Here is a 13,814-nt window from a genome sequence, read left to right on the forward strand (position 1 = left end):
GCCACTTTTGAGATAAAGAACAGAACACTGCTTACTATAGCTGGCACAGAAACCAGGATCAGTACTCTGTAGTGGCCGATTCCATGTGGTTCTTCAACAGATACTGGCATCCATTGGACGATTCTACTACTACTCCCCATTAGTTTTTTTTTTAATATACATATATAATAATTTGGAAGTTTGGAACAGCTCGGCTTAGCTAGTTTTGGATTTCACCGTAGTTTAGTTATTACTTGATTGTGATTTTAATTTGCAAGAGTTTTGAGTGGTTTTGGGTGCCATCGTTGTTAGAGATACAGTGATAAAATATCATCAACTCACGCCTCTTTAGGCTGTATTTAATCTTCAACAACATCAATCAATAAATATCGCAAGTGCATGATTAATTTTGAATTCAGATCTGAGTTTGTCGGAGAGATTTTTGTCAAAATGCTTCTCCGATCTGAATATAAGACTCATTTTGTAATATAAATTATACTACAAAAAGGGTTTTATATTTGAGAATAGAGAAGTAATATGTATTGTGCAAACAACTCAGGAAAACAAATGTTAACTTGGTAAACTACGTATTAACTATTAATGACACAATAGAAACTATACTAACTTAATGTGCGATTAAATATTGTAATTTTGTATTGATCAATTCGATTTAAAATCGGCAATCAAATACAGCCGACTAAAGTTAAGTTGCGATAACTTATAATCATCAATGATATTGGCAAAAAATGATAGTATGAAGTATTACTGTATTATATTGATTGCTGATTGCGGAATTTTTATATTAATCAGTGAGCCGGTAATATAATTACTAATTGATAAATGTAATAAATTTAATTGATATGAGATACCGAGAGGGTCGGATTTGGACTTCTGAAGGTATGGACAAAACCAGCTATAAATACGGATGCCAGCAGCGCCAGAAGAACAAGTGAAGGTGGGATGGGACTTGAAAAGGAAGGAGTAAAGGCAGATATTTATATGAGCAAGCAGGAGGCGTTAGGGCTGTCGTCAGCAGCGGACGACCCCGGTAGCGGCCGGAATAATTCCCGTCTTGAGCCTTCGCCTTTTCCAGTTCCTTGGCACAACTGTACATGGAAGCAGAATCCATGAGACTCATGTTCCACCAGTCCGACGTCAACAATGGTGGCATCTCTTGCCTTCTGCTAACTTTCCCACCCATTGGTTGGTTTCCTGATCACATCTATGTTGATTCCAAATGAACAATTAATAGGATATCATCATCTTGAAGTTCCCTCCTTGTGCACATACAATTAACAGCTTGTGGAACTTTTTACCAAAAACATCTTCGTCTACAATCTCCTATTGATTTTTGTTTCTTTTTTGGGTTTTTGAGCCCTGATAGCTGTAGAATCAGCATCGCTTAAAATACCCATAAGCGTCTAAAACAATAGCAGTTCATGTAATGAGAAGAACTGGGGGGGGGGGTGAGCTCGTAGCGTACTGAATCAAAAGATATCTTCTTTTTTCTGCTACGAAGACAATACTAATCGCTGTGTGCAAGTAACCACCAGATGAAGAGGAGAATGAGAAATAAGAGTTTTGAGAGGTGATGATACTTGGGGCGTTATTCAATTCAGTTTTTGTCGTAGATGCATTGGCTGATGCAAAACAGATTCACTTAACCAGACATCACCATACTGACTTGACGAACTGAAACTTGAAGGGGGGGGGGGGAATCCTTTTCTTTTGATTTTCTCCCCTTGCTACAAAACTGAAAATCGCATAAAAGGTCGTTCTCTAGTGCCAATTCTTATATTCACTTACAGGGCATCTGATATCTTTTCACATAGTGAATGGAAGTGCTCAGCTCGTGCTTAGATCAACATTTTTCACACACAAGGCAATCTGCTAAAACTGTCTGAAACACAGTATATTGGGGGGAAAGTACACAAATCATCTTGTTCAGTACTCGGACGTAGAGGCTACCTGTAAACTGCCCACCTCTTTTTCTTTCCTTCGCCAAACCGTTATGTTGCTGAACTCTATCAATGGTTATTTACTCAGTTTGTCAAGAATATCTTAAGCAGAGGAACTGATGCCATCCCTTTTCTTTTAATTTCTGTTCAGACATGTTTTATGGTGGAATCAAGAGCTGAACGACTAGAATCATGAGTTACAATCAGCACAGTTGCTACACATTCTCAATGATACATCCCCTCAGACTAAATTGCTCAACATGAAATGCTTATACAAAATTCTTGCCCAAGATACTTGTGAGTTGGGAAACAAATCCAGATCAATTCCTCATATAACAGAGAATTATGATTAAGAAAGATGAAGTGGAACCTGGGTCATATAACAGAGAATTATCACTAAGAAAGATGAAGTGGAACCTGGGTTTCTCTCTGTTTCAAATACAAATTGCTATATCCAATTTCGCCCCACTCAGATGGCTAATACAATCAGAACTCGGCACGTTTAAACACCAATTGTGTCGATCATATAAAAGACTACCCAGGGCTAAGTGCTCTTATGAATCAAGCGAATCGCAAGTTTTTTTTATACCGAAAACCCCAGCAAAAGAACAGGGGCGAGAAGGGGAAAAGATATACAAATAGCTCAATTTAGCTATTAGCAAACAGACTGCAGATCTGAAACTCGGGGAATAGTACCACAAGAATAAGAAACTCCCAATTTCAAAATTCTAACTTTCATAAGAGAGAAGGGTAAGAAAGAATAGAGAGCCGTCTAATTAATTTCAGTGAATACTCAAACTCAAATTGTACATAAATCCACGACTAATTTCACTGCATATAGAAATTTGTTATGGAAAAGAAAAACAAAAAAGAAGGTTAAGCCATGGACATCTGAGAGAGTCTGCTCGGAGTTGGCCGGAAATTCAACGACCTGAAGGCGAACCGCCGCGGGGGCGGCGTCAGAGCCCTCCTCAAGATCTCTTTGCTGGCTGGACGCTTCTTCATCCTCTCCCCCGGCGGCACTAGATATCCGTGACGCGCACACCGAGCCGAACCCGGTCGGTTTGAGCATGTGCAGGCCGGGCGCGTCCTCGGAGACATGGGCAAACCCCCATTTTTTGGACCAAAGCTGATACTTTGCTCTATCCTATCTACGCTGATCGACAACTTCATCTCAATCTGCGAGCTTTCTTGTCTCTGAATCTGAAGGGTACTCTGCATTTCAGAACGAGGAAGAAGCTCTGATTTTGAAAGCAGAAAAACTTGTAGACTTATATGGCAGGAAGAGGAGTGGAGAACCAGAGAAGACCAAATTGAGAGAGGACTCGGCAAACGACAGTGGAAATGTGGAGGAGCCAAAATGTTTGACCACTATTTATTAAGGGGCTCTCTGAACTTACTCGTTGTTTGGGATTTGAACGTTGATGAAAGATGATGAGGATGATGCGATTGGAATATACGAGGGGGCTCGCTCTCTTTCCTTCTTTGTCACGTTTAGCAGCTGGAAGCAGTCAGAGCGTGAGACAGTGTGGGAGAGACAATAAAGAAGAAAACGTTCACAAAATGCTTTATTCACTGGCAATGGGCCCCCAAGGGCTGGTTGACATGTCACTGATGCAGGCCACATGATGGAAATATATATATAAATCTCAGAAGAATAGTACTCCGTACTATAATGGCGGAGAAGAAGGAGTGAATCATTGATGACGCTCCACGTATCCCTAGAAGGAGAAGTAGGAATTAAGGAGGATCAATTTCAGCTCACAGAATGTGTACTACAGCAAAATCCCATCACAAAATGCTGAGTTGGCTCTTCCAAACCTGTCTTGGACCAAACCAGCCCATTGACACCTGCCAACGTAATTCTCGATTTTGTTTTGGGAAAGTTACTTTCACATCCCAAAAAAAAAAAAAAATTTACAAATAAAGATAGAGGCTTTAGAATTTCTTTTGTAGTTTGATTTTTTATAAAGGGCTTGAGAGAGTAATTTGTCTTTATTGTTCTCTTTTGGGGTCAAGCACACCCTGGCTGCATCTCCTATTTCCTGTACCCACCATTTTTTTCAGAGAAACCCTGTACTGTACATGCATTGATCTTTGAGATGCACACTAGGGTCCGCAATTTTTGCCAATAATTGGATCCATAATACAAGCTTTATGACTGTCACACATTAATTTAATTTAATTTTTTTGGGGCGTGGGGTTTAATTAGTGCTGGTTTTTTCTCTTTCTTCACGACGATGTGTTGCCATTGCCGAGGAAGGGCCCTGATGAGCAATAGAGGGTATATGCAAGTGTAGCTTTATATCATTATGGGTGGTGGGTCTCTGCCAAATTTGACGTCATGCAAATTGCTAATGAAAAACGACCCCTTTTTTTGGTTTTGCACGTAGCTATCAGCCTTTCAAAGATTGGTCTATATATATGTGTGTGTATTTATATGTCTTTTGCATGAATATTGGCTGGCTGGATGCAACCTAGCTAGTCTTTGTGCTGATTAGGTTTCATCAAGAAAAAGAAAACCCCAGTTGATGCCCACTCTATCATCAACTTTTTGCTACAAGTCAACTACTTTGTATACCTATATATATCCAGATCAAAACTATTCCCCCACCTCGACCCCCAAAAAAAAAAAAATTGATTCTGTTTTGTTTTTTGGACATCAGATATGACCCCAAGATGGGATTAGAATTGACCTGAACAACAGGGAATGATATAGAAGTAAAACCAGCATATATATGATATGTGTATGCATACACATGCATAACGCACATATTATATATATATATATGTGTAATGTTCAGTTCTAGTCAGTTTCTTGTGATGTGGACTCGGAATTTTTCTTTTCAATTTGTGATTCTTTAATTGTTGGGGGAAGAACCCACACTCACTTTATCATGTTGGGAGAGTAAATGAGCTGAAATATAGACAAAGCATCCAGTAAAAAAAGGAATCACAAGTGATGTTATTTAAGCATTTTTATTATCATATCCTTTTGATAAAGAAGTTGCATTCAGAATAATAATTTTCTAAAAAAAAATGACATCGCTTTATTTGCAAAAGCCATTTCCCGACTACTTCATAAAACTCTGCCCATTAAACTAGTAAAAAATGCATTCCCTTGTATGCTTTAATGTCATCGATGAAAAATGTTTAAATTTAGATGATTTGTTGGGGAAGGGCCTCAAAAATTTTCTGGACAATATACTAACAGTAACGCAAATGCATGTAGGTTATGTGATTCATATTATTGATAAAGTCGTTTTTAATTTTAGAGATGAGGTGAAAGCATCAGTCACGTACAACTCAAGGATATGTAATAATACATATAGTTGAATCCTGGGTTATGATATGTATTCCAAAAATAATCACAAAAAGATGCCAATTTTTTTAAAGTTGATTGGTATTGTTGACCGATATGGAATGCAATTAATTAAAGGGCATTTAATTTTTGTGGTGTTTTAGGATAATGATGATTCCTTAAGATGATAGGATGAGAAGAAATGGCCCCTTATAAAAATAAGTAGCTGCTCGTGAGGTAGACTTCGTTGTCTACTTGTGTGACCTCATGGGTCTTGGAATATCCTTAAACTATGTCTTATCACTCGCTCCCACGAAAAGAAAATGACACACCCATCCTCAAATATCTTTGCCTTCTCTATTTTCAGATTAATCCTAGTTTCTTTCTGGATTACTAAGGTGCACAGTAATAATATATTCAACTTTCTATCTAGTTTTCTAGATTTCTCCTTTCATAATCTCTTGTTACAGTACTGATTATTATATTATATATCTGCAAATTTGCATTGATCACCACGTTTGAATATATATGCCGTTCAAGCAAGAGATGATGTATCCAAAACCATCTCTTTATGATTGGTTCCTCGTTAGTTTTTCAAACCTAAAGCTTAATTATTATATTTCCATATCCTTAGATCTCATAAGCGAACTCCCTGTATGTTCTTTCTTCTTGATTATTTTTCAATGTTAATCTCTTACGTCATTTTAGGATTTGAATAAAGAAATTAAATTTTCGTGTGATGTGATTATTTTTTGAGTTTAATTTTCTCTGGTGCCAAAGGATTTATGTATAATTTATATTATCCTCAATATAAGTGTCAATCATGCACCTTTTGAAGTTGATAATAAATTATGAGTAATTGCTTATATATCATCCTTTTCGGCTTGCTAATAAACCAACAGAAAACTGACAACAACTTTTATTTTCTCTTTCATCTTTTGGAACTAACGAAGTGGTAAGAATTCATTTGATGTTTTCTAATGAAGTGTCATCTAAAAGTTTCCTGTGCTCATGTCAAATTGATGGGGTTGAGGATAGGTGTCAAACTTTCAGCCCGTAATATATGTAAGTTTATTATAGATTCTTGGTAATGAAAACGAATTCTTAATTGTATATGTTATATATGTATGATCACAGTGACATATCAAATGCTGTGCAAGCCAATTAAAGATGTTTTTTCAGAACGGAATAAGCAAGGAAAACCCCAAAAAAAAAAAAAAGCACAGCATATACACACACATTAACGCGCACACAACTAGTTCCTCCTAATTAATCACCTAGAATCAATAGCATATCACAACAAGAAGACAGAAGCCTCTTAGGTATGCACGAATTTCATTTCAATAGCAATAACATCGAGATGTAATATCCTTTTCTGTAGTTTTAAAAATTGTTATTATATATCGAGATGTAACTCACAAGTAAAACTTGATAATTAATTCCCTTTAAGATAACATGTACCGCACGAATTTGCATGAATAGTTATAACCCCGCACTTATCAAAATAAGGGCTGCTCACAGAAGGATATAAATATGAATAAAGTTTGGAGAAGCCTTTTCCAGAGGAAAGTGGCGAAAATTATTTGACAACAGACAGATTAATATTGCATACCATATGTATGTATGTTTGTATGTAACATATATATATGCATATGCATGCATGTTCAAGGGTTGTAGCTGATTTTGATCCTCAAGAAATGATTCCGGATAAAGGGATAACGATATGAATAAGACTAATAACCTTCTGACTAGCTTGACGCGTCGACTGAAAGCATGAATCTTCCATGGTTATATAGGCCTAAGCATGCTTACTAACATCCTTTCCCTGTTGTTTTAGCTTTATTAATCTTCATGAACAGGATCAGATTAATAATATACAGCTAGATGAAAACCAATGAAAAATCAGTGTCATGAAGAAAAACAGTAATCACCATTAAATTGCTAGTGTTCTTCTCATCCACCGCGCCAGTATTCTACAGTATATATACAGGGATGTATAATATTGTTATATATATGATCCTGAAGCTAGCAACGATATGTGTATATATAACTTTCTGGTCTGTTGAAAGCTGAAACCCTGACTTCCTTTACACATGAATAAAACAAGCAAATATCCATATATAACGTATAAAGGCTTTATCTAAGTTTTCCTACAAATATCCATGGCCTCACCGTATGTGTCACTCCCTTCGGCTAGAGTATAGCAAGCTATGACCCCCACCAATGGTTGCAAACAGTCCATTTTGAGGCCATATATATCTGCTTGCTTAGCCTTCTAACCTGCTTCCAATAATTCCGAAGATCCAATATCTCACGATAATTAATACACAAACCATTCATGTTCTTTTAGTCTGATCTCCTTCTCGCACCCTTCATCCATCAATAACACATCGTTCATAATTACCGGAGGTGATGAACTAACTGCAGATTAAGAAGCGATAAGCCTATTCAAGCGTACCAATTCATCCCAGGTATAGAATATGGGTATGAGCTAAGCATTGGCTGGTGGTGCAATGAAGGAGTCTGAGGAATCTGGTTAAGCAAGGTGGCTATGGAATTACCACCACCCTCGTTGTTGTTGTTGTTGTTATGATGATGATGATGATGATCTTCATCCAAACCCAACCTTTTAGTGCCATTCACGTCCTCCTCTTCACTGTTATTGCTCCAATACATCGACGAAAGTGTTCGTTTCGTGTTTGAATTAGAGGCAGTCGAAGCAGTCATGGTTGGCACAAAGGGAAGTTGAAGATCTGATTCCTTATTGTTGTTGCTGCTCGATATGACTCCTTCCAGCAAGTTCTGATCATGATGATGATTCTCCAGTAGTGCCGTTCCACCATAGCTTAACGTGGACATCTTGGAAAGGTGAAACCTCGCATTCATTTGGCCCACGTTGATCGAAGGAGGCACCCCTCCAATCCCAATCATATCATCCATCGAATCGTCCCTTTCATGATCCATAGGTGATCTCTGCGTGTTGGTCTTCTTGTAGATTCGGCACAGCACCCAGTCGTCCAGCTATATATATATATAAAGTGCACCCATAAAAAATTTAACCATATGACCATATATATATATATATATAGGAAACTAAATTCAAAACCAACTCTAAATTAAAGCAGAACATAAACTATAGCGCTTATTAAAGATATTGCAATCGATCGGACACAATTATAAGGATGCCGAGTTCGAATAGTATAAGAAGTAGTAGAAACTGAAAATAGTTTAGAGAGGCTAATTACCCGGAGAGAGTTTTTCTTGTTGCCTAAGTCACAACCAGGAGGCTTATTGTTAGGCTTATTATCGACGAGGCGGTACTCGTGCATGATCCAATTGGTTTTGATGCCTCTTGGGGGTTTCCCACCGTAAAAGACCAAAGCTTTCTTGACCCCCACCTTTTGGTTTCCATTGGATGTGAGCACGGGCTTATCCGTCCCCGTCGCCTTCCAATACCCAGATGTCGCTGCCCTGTTTGGCCTCGCTCCGTTCGGGTACTTCCTGTCCCTCGGGCTGAAGAAGTACCACTCTTGCTCCCCAAATGCTGCCTTAGCTGTACAAAAAGTAAAAGCCACCAAAAAATCATACCCGCGTCACTTCGGCCATATAAATCACCCAATAGTTTCATTTATATAAAAATATGGCGTGTTTAAATTATATTTAAAAATTAATAGCCTCGTCATGTCTAGGCGGTCTCTGTTTCGTAGAATTGGACGTACCGGGGAGTTCCCAGGGGTCGAACTTGTAGAGGTCGACCTCGGCGATGATGGCGACGGGGAGGGGAGCGGAGGCTGCCTTCTTCTTGAGGTAGTGAACGACGAGCTCCTCGTCGGTGGGGTGGAACCGGAATCCGGGCGGCAGGTTCGGTTGCTGGGAACCGGTGGATGAGTCGGTGCTCTCCATGCCAGCGCCAGCAAAAGCTTCAACTCTGAGCAGCTATGGATTAGGGTAATGGCTTGCAGGCAAAGACCGAAGAAGAAGAGCGTGGTAGGGAAATGTTACGAGTTTAACACTCACATGGATCATACCCCCCAAAGAAGAGGAGGAAGGCCGGCTTATATATGGAGGGGAGGACGAAGGAGGCCTGGGCGGCACGTGGCTGGAGAAGCCGCGCAGGTGATCCCATGCGGACATGCGCATCATAACTCTGCAGTGTAAGATGACGTGGCAGAGGAAGAGTGGGGGGAGACTAGGGGATGGAGAAAGAAGGGACGAAAAGAGTGGAGGGAGATTAGAGGAAAAGGGGGAGGCGGAGGCAGGGGATAAGGAGGGTGGGGGCGAGAAGAGCCGTTGCGAAGGCGACACGTCAAGACGGGGAAGGAAGGAGAGGAGGACACGTGGGTGGGGTCCACGAGGGGAGAGATGGAAACTATATTTTGAGGGGGTGGGTGTGGGGGGATGACAGTGAGTGAAAGGGGGGGGGGGGTTGGAGTGAATCAAAAAGGTAAATGGTGATGGATTTGGGGGAAGGGGGATAAGGCGTAGTGGGGACATGTATCATCACAATTGCTTTTAGATCAACGTGGGACATAATATTACTCCTCGCAAAGCACTTGGCATCAGGGTAAAAAGTAAAACACAGGAGGATTGCACATTACTAAAATCTGGTACCACTGGGGTGGGCCCCACCCCTCCCGTCCTGACCCCACCTTCGCCCCATGTCATCCCTCCATCATGCATCTCCTCTCATCCCCCACCCACGGCACCACCCCATGTCCTTCCCTGTACTCACAAGCCACAACACACTCCCTGCCTTTTTCGTGGTTTTTTTTTTTTTGGCCTTGGTCAACAATTTCTGACTACAGAATTTAACATTTAAAAAAAAATAAGGTTTCTTAATTTCTTTTGAAAAAATTAATCTCCAGTCAGTGTAGTTTCATGTCATTTTTACTTTGATTTTTATAATTTTTTTAAATCAGGTCCTTATGCTTTCATCTCATCTCCATCACCTACAACTATAATATCTAATCAGAAATTAAGTGAAACTAAGAATTCTGATAAAAAATTTCAGAAACCAAATTAAAAATCAAGTAAAATCATGTTCTTTCTTTTCTTTTCTGTTATATTCTGTGGATAGAATAAAACAACGAAATGGAGGAGTAAGGGTCAACCAAACATAGCATACATACCATATAATTAAATCTGTATAAGTGACGGCGATGCATGACTTATAATATTTAAAGACTCCTTTCTACATTTGACATTATTATTCAATACTTAATCCCCCCACAAGGGACTAGGCCACTCATCATCTAACTAATTATATATACTTTACTATTATTATGCAATTGATCAAGACATGCTAGGTAATCATCTTTTGATTATATGATCACTCTACGTATTCTAAGCAATAATTAATGGAAACCAACTTAATATGTGCACAACCACACACACACACAAAGTTAGCGCAAACTTGAGATGCTTCCGCATCACTATATTTTCGATTCAATTCACATGGTACATTTGTTTTAATTAAGCTTAACATGTGTGTGTATGGAAACCTTTTAGCTCTCACTAATTTTAATAAAATTCTATTTTAAGCAAATTTATTTGGTGAGATAAAAAATATGACACAATAATAAATCACAGCTTTAATAAAAATAGGATTAAAGTACAAATTTGTCTCGTAAGTTTTCACTCACGAACGTTGGGTATCCTGAAATTTTTTTAGGACAAATTTGCCTTGGAAGTTTAAATCATAGCAATATTGTCTTCTACAGCTAAACACGTTAGTGGTCAAAGTTGGTTTTTTTTTTTTTTTAAACTTCAGAGAGCAATATTGCTACTATTTTGAACTTTTGGTCTTTTGGGATAAATTTACTCCTAAAAAAATTTCTGAATACCCAACACTGGTAGATGTTAGGACAAATTTACACATTAACCCGTAAATATATTGATAGATTCTACCTAACCTAATCACACCAAGGTTGAAAAGTCGATCGCGAAGCATTTATTATTATTATTTTTTAAATTGAGAGTTTGAATTCACAACCGTGTGTTTGAAAATACCTTCAAAAAGATATTTTATTTTTATTTTGCAAGTAATTTGTGCCTTGCTTCCAAATATATATATTTTTATGTGCTAGAGTGGAAAATTAAGTATAATAATATCATTACACACACACACACACACACACATTCTCATGGTTCCCAGATGAAAATGAAGTTAGTTAACAGATGTGCATTCCCAATTTCTATACATACATACAAAATTTAGAAAACTGAGTCACATAGTTCATATATTAATATTACGACTTGTTATAAATTTTATACTCAACACTAATATAAGATCAAGTAATTGGAATAAAGTATTAAATTTCAGTATAACTATTTACTAAACACATGCAATTGGACGTTGTAGTGCTGCAAAGTATGAATCTAAATTCTCCTCTTTTGATTGACCTTTTAAACATAATGGAAAGCTTAGCCAAAGAAATTGAATTAGATACATTGGAGGCTTGCAATCTTGGATGCTAAAATTGCATTTTCTGGCGGAGGCTCTGACCCAAAAAATAGGGTGATGATGTACACAAGGCCACATGGAGAGGGACAAATGAAGACAGAGATGATGATTACAATGATGCAATCAGATAAAATAATGAAAGAAGGAAGCTAAAATGGGTGTGTGTGGGGTCTGAATGTTGGTTCTGGAACGGACCAGAGGGTCCCAATGGCTAATAGCTAGGAGCCATCTTCTGCGCTATACATATATATGTAGTCCATGACTTGACATTGTCACTAGGATATGTGTGTGTGTGTGTGTGGCAGGAGATAGAAACCCTAGATATTCCCCCCATTCTCCTCATCCACACACATCTCAACTCATTCCCATTTTTATGAGGCTGTATTGGAATCATGACTTATGTTGTATGAATCATAAACTCAGCTCACCCACCATCTGTTTGTCTATTTGTCCCATAGATATTATTCAAGTTCTAACAACGTTTTATACTTACATGGATGCCATATTTGACACATTTTAAAGACTGTTTTTATGATATTGATGCCCGTTAGATGAGAATCTATGCTTATATATGTACTGGTCTCATAATTATAATACTTCGATGTGATAGTAAATAACGTGGTTCATAAGATAACCATCTGCATGCTCCCTCCTTAATTTGCCCTTTTCTATTGCCTCTTTCGTAATTTTGCTTCTTATACTGTGCTCTTAAAGAAGAGATCCCAAGACCATGATTGTTTTCTGAGCTGAGAGGCCACTTTGCGCTCATAGATATTTTCATCTCTCAAGATTCTCCAAAATGTGCTAGCTAGATCACATTGTCTCTTTGTTTACCCTTATGAATTATGATCCTTTCTTGGCCGCATAAGTTTATATTCCTTGTGGATGCAAGAGTTACCGTCCTTGAGGAAAAGGCCCTTTTTGCGCCATCACCTTGTCCTCTCTGGATATGACAGTACTGATTAGATTCTTAACCATCCATTAAACCCAAGGCTTATAAATATCGTAATTAATAAAAAAAAGATCAGAATTGTATGCTGCTTAGACAATTTTAATATGTGTGGGTGTGTGTGTGTGTAAATTAAATGATTTTATATTGTTCTTTTATGAGGAGTGCAGGAGTGCAATTATATATAAGAATTTAGAATTTTTTAAGTGGAATGTATTTGATTATTTCTTTTTGTTTTTGAAGAAAAAGACAAGCTAGCGGCATATTTCTTTGTCAGGGTTTTATTTGTCCCCACTTATCTCTGTGTGAAGCACAAATGCAAAACTCCACCAACATATAGCTTGTGTTTGCTCGAATTTCCAACACACTTGTCGAAGCTGGCAAAAGTTGGAGCTTAACTATACTTTTATGTTGATTAATATGTTTTCCACTAGTAAGTGCTTTTCACTTATTTTATGTGGATACTTAGCTGCTGCGTTAGGGAGACACTTGTAGCCTTGTAGGTCACATTATATCTTGTTCAAAAAGCCAAATTTATCTCCTTGTTTGTTTGTTTATCTATTTATTTCCAGTAAAATTAAAGTCAATTTGTTCTCTTGCATATTGAAGAAAAGAATAGCTTCCGAGAAAATAATCACATTGTAGTTTTCCAGGCATAATTATAAAGGGTCGATAAAATGATAAAAGATTAGTGACCTTTGGCCCCTAATATCCATAGTGACCTATTACTATTAAATTTTCTTATTTAGGCAAATGGAATATTTTGCTGATAATGTGAGTAGGGGACTGCATTTGTTTGTGTATCAGTATTATCCTACATTTGTTGGAAGGGCAAGAACCTAGATATAGTTTCACAGGATACGCAAACCACTTAATATACTGTTTAATTTCAAAACCCATTTGTGTCCGAAATGATTTTGGCTAGTTGTCTTCCATGATGTCAAAGATTAATAACATTTACATGTAGAAAGGAAGAAGGTACATGAAATGATCACCAACAAGGAAGCACCATTAGTTCATGGAGAATTTGAAATTACACAGTGTGGTCATAATTGTTATGCTTACATGTAAAATGCAAAAGCATGATGCATCAGGGCGCCAGAAGTTGTATGGACTGGATAACAGATTATGGTATCAGTAAGTTTCCAACCCTTGTGGAAAACC

At 37.9% G+C, this 13,814-nt stretch overlaps 2 protein-coding genes across 2 annotated transcripts; both read right to left on the reverse strand.

The window, feature by feature from the left end:
* Positions 1-2,659: 2,659 nt before the first annotated feature.
* Positions 2,660-3,556, reverse strand: LOC114736302 (uncharacterized). The gene has a single exon (XM_028924092.1). It carries the CDS (start codon positions 3,156-3,158, stop codon positions 2,814-2,816), a length of 345 nt encoding a protein of 114 aa, XP_028779925.1. The 5' UTR covers positions 3,159-3,556; the 3' UTR covers positions 2,660-2,813.
* A 4,130-nt stretch (positions 3,557-7,686) lies between these two features.
* Positions 7,687-9,141, reverse strand: LOC114736272 (NAC transcription factor 56-like). Its single transcript, XM_028924055.1, has 3 exons — positions 8,958-9,141; positions 8,484-8,791; positions 7,687-8,259 (listed from the first exon to the last, which is right to left on the reverse strand). Exons 1-3 carry the CDS (start codon positions 9,139-9,141, stop codon positions 7,687-7,689), a joined length of 1,065 nt encoding a protein of 354 aa, XP_028779888.1.
* Positions 9,142-13,814: the final 4,673 nt, after the last annotated feature.

Source organism: Neltuma alba, unplaced genomic scaffold (genome assembly GCF_004799145.2).
Source record: "Neltuma alba isolate B1F8T4 unplaced genomic scaffold, ASM479914v2 tig00013325_pilon, whole genome shotgun sequence".
In the NCBI taxonomy this organism is placed as follows: domain Eukaryota; kingdom Viridiplantae; phylum Streptophyta; class Magnoliopsida; order Fabales; family Fabaceae; genus Neltuma; species Neltuma alba.

Coding starts and splice junctions, on each gene's coding strand:
- LOC114736272 (XM_028924055.1), bottom strand. CDS start 9,141: ATGGAGAGCACCGACTCATCCACCGGTTCCCAGCAACCGAACCTGCCG. Junction 8,792..8,957: donor CGACCCCTGGGAACTCCCCG/GTACGTCCAATT, acceptor CTTTTTGTACAG/CTAAGGCAGCATTTGGGGAG. Junction 8,260..8,483: donor ACAAGAAAAACTCTCTCCGG/GTAATTAGCCTC, acceptor ATATATATATAG/CTGGACGACTGGGTGCTGTG.
- LOC114736302 (XM_028924092.1), bottom strand. CDS start 3,158: ATGCAGAGTACCCTTCAGATTCAGAGACAAGAAAGCTCGCAGATTGAG.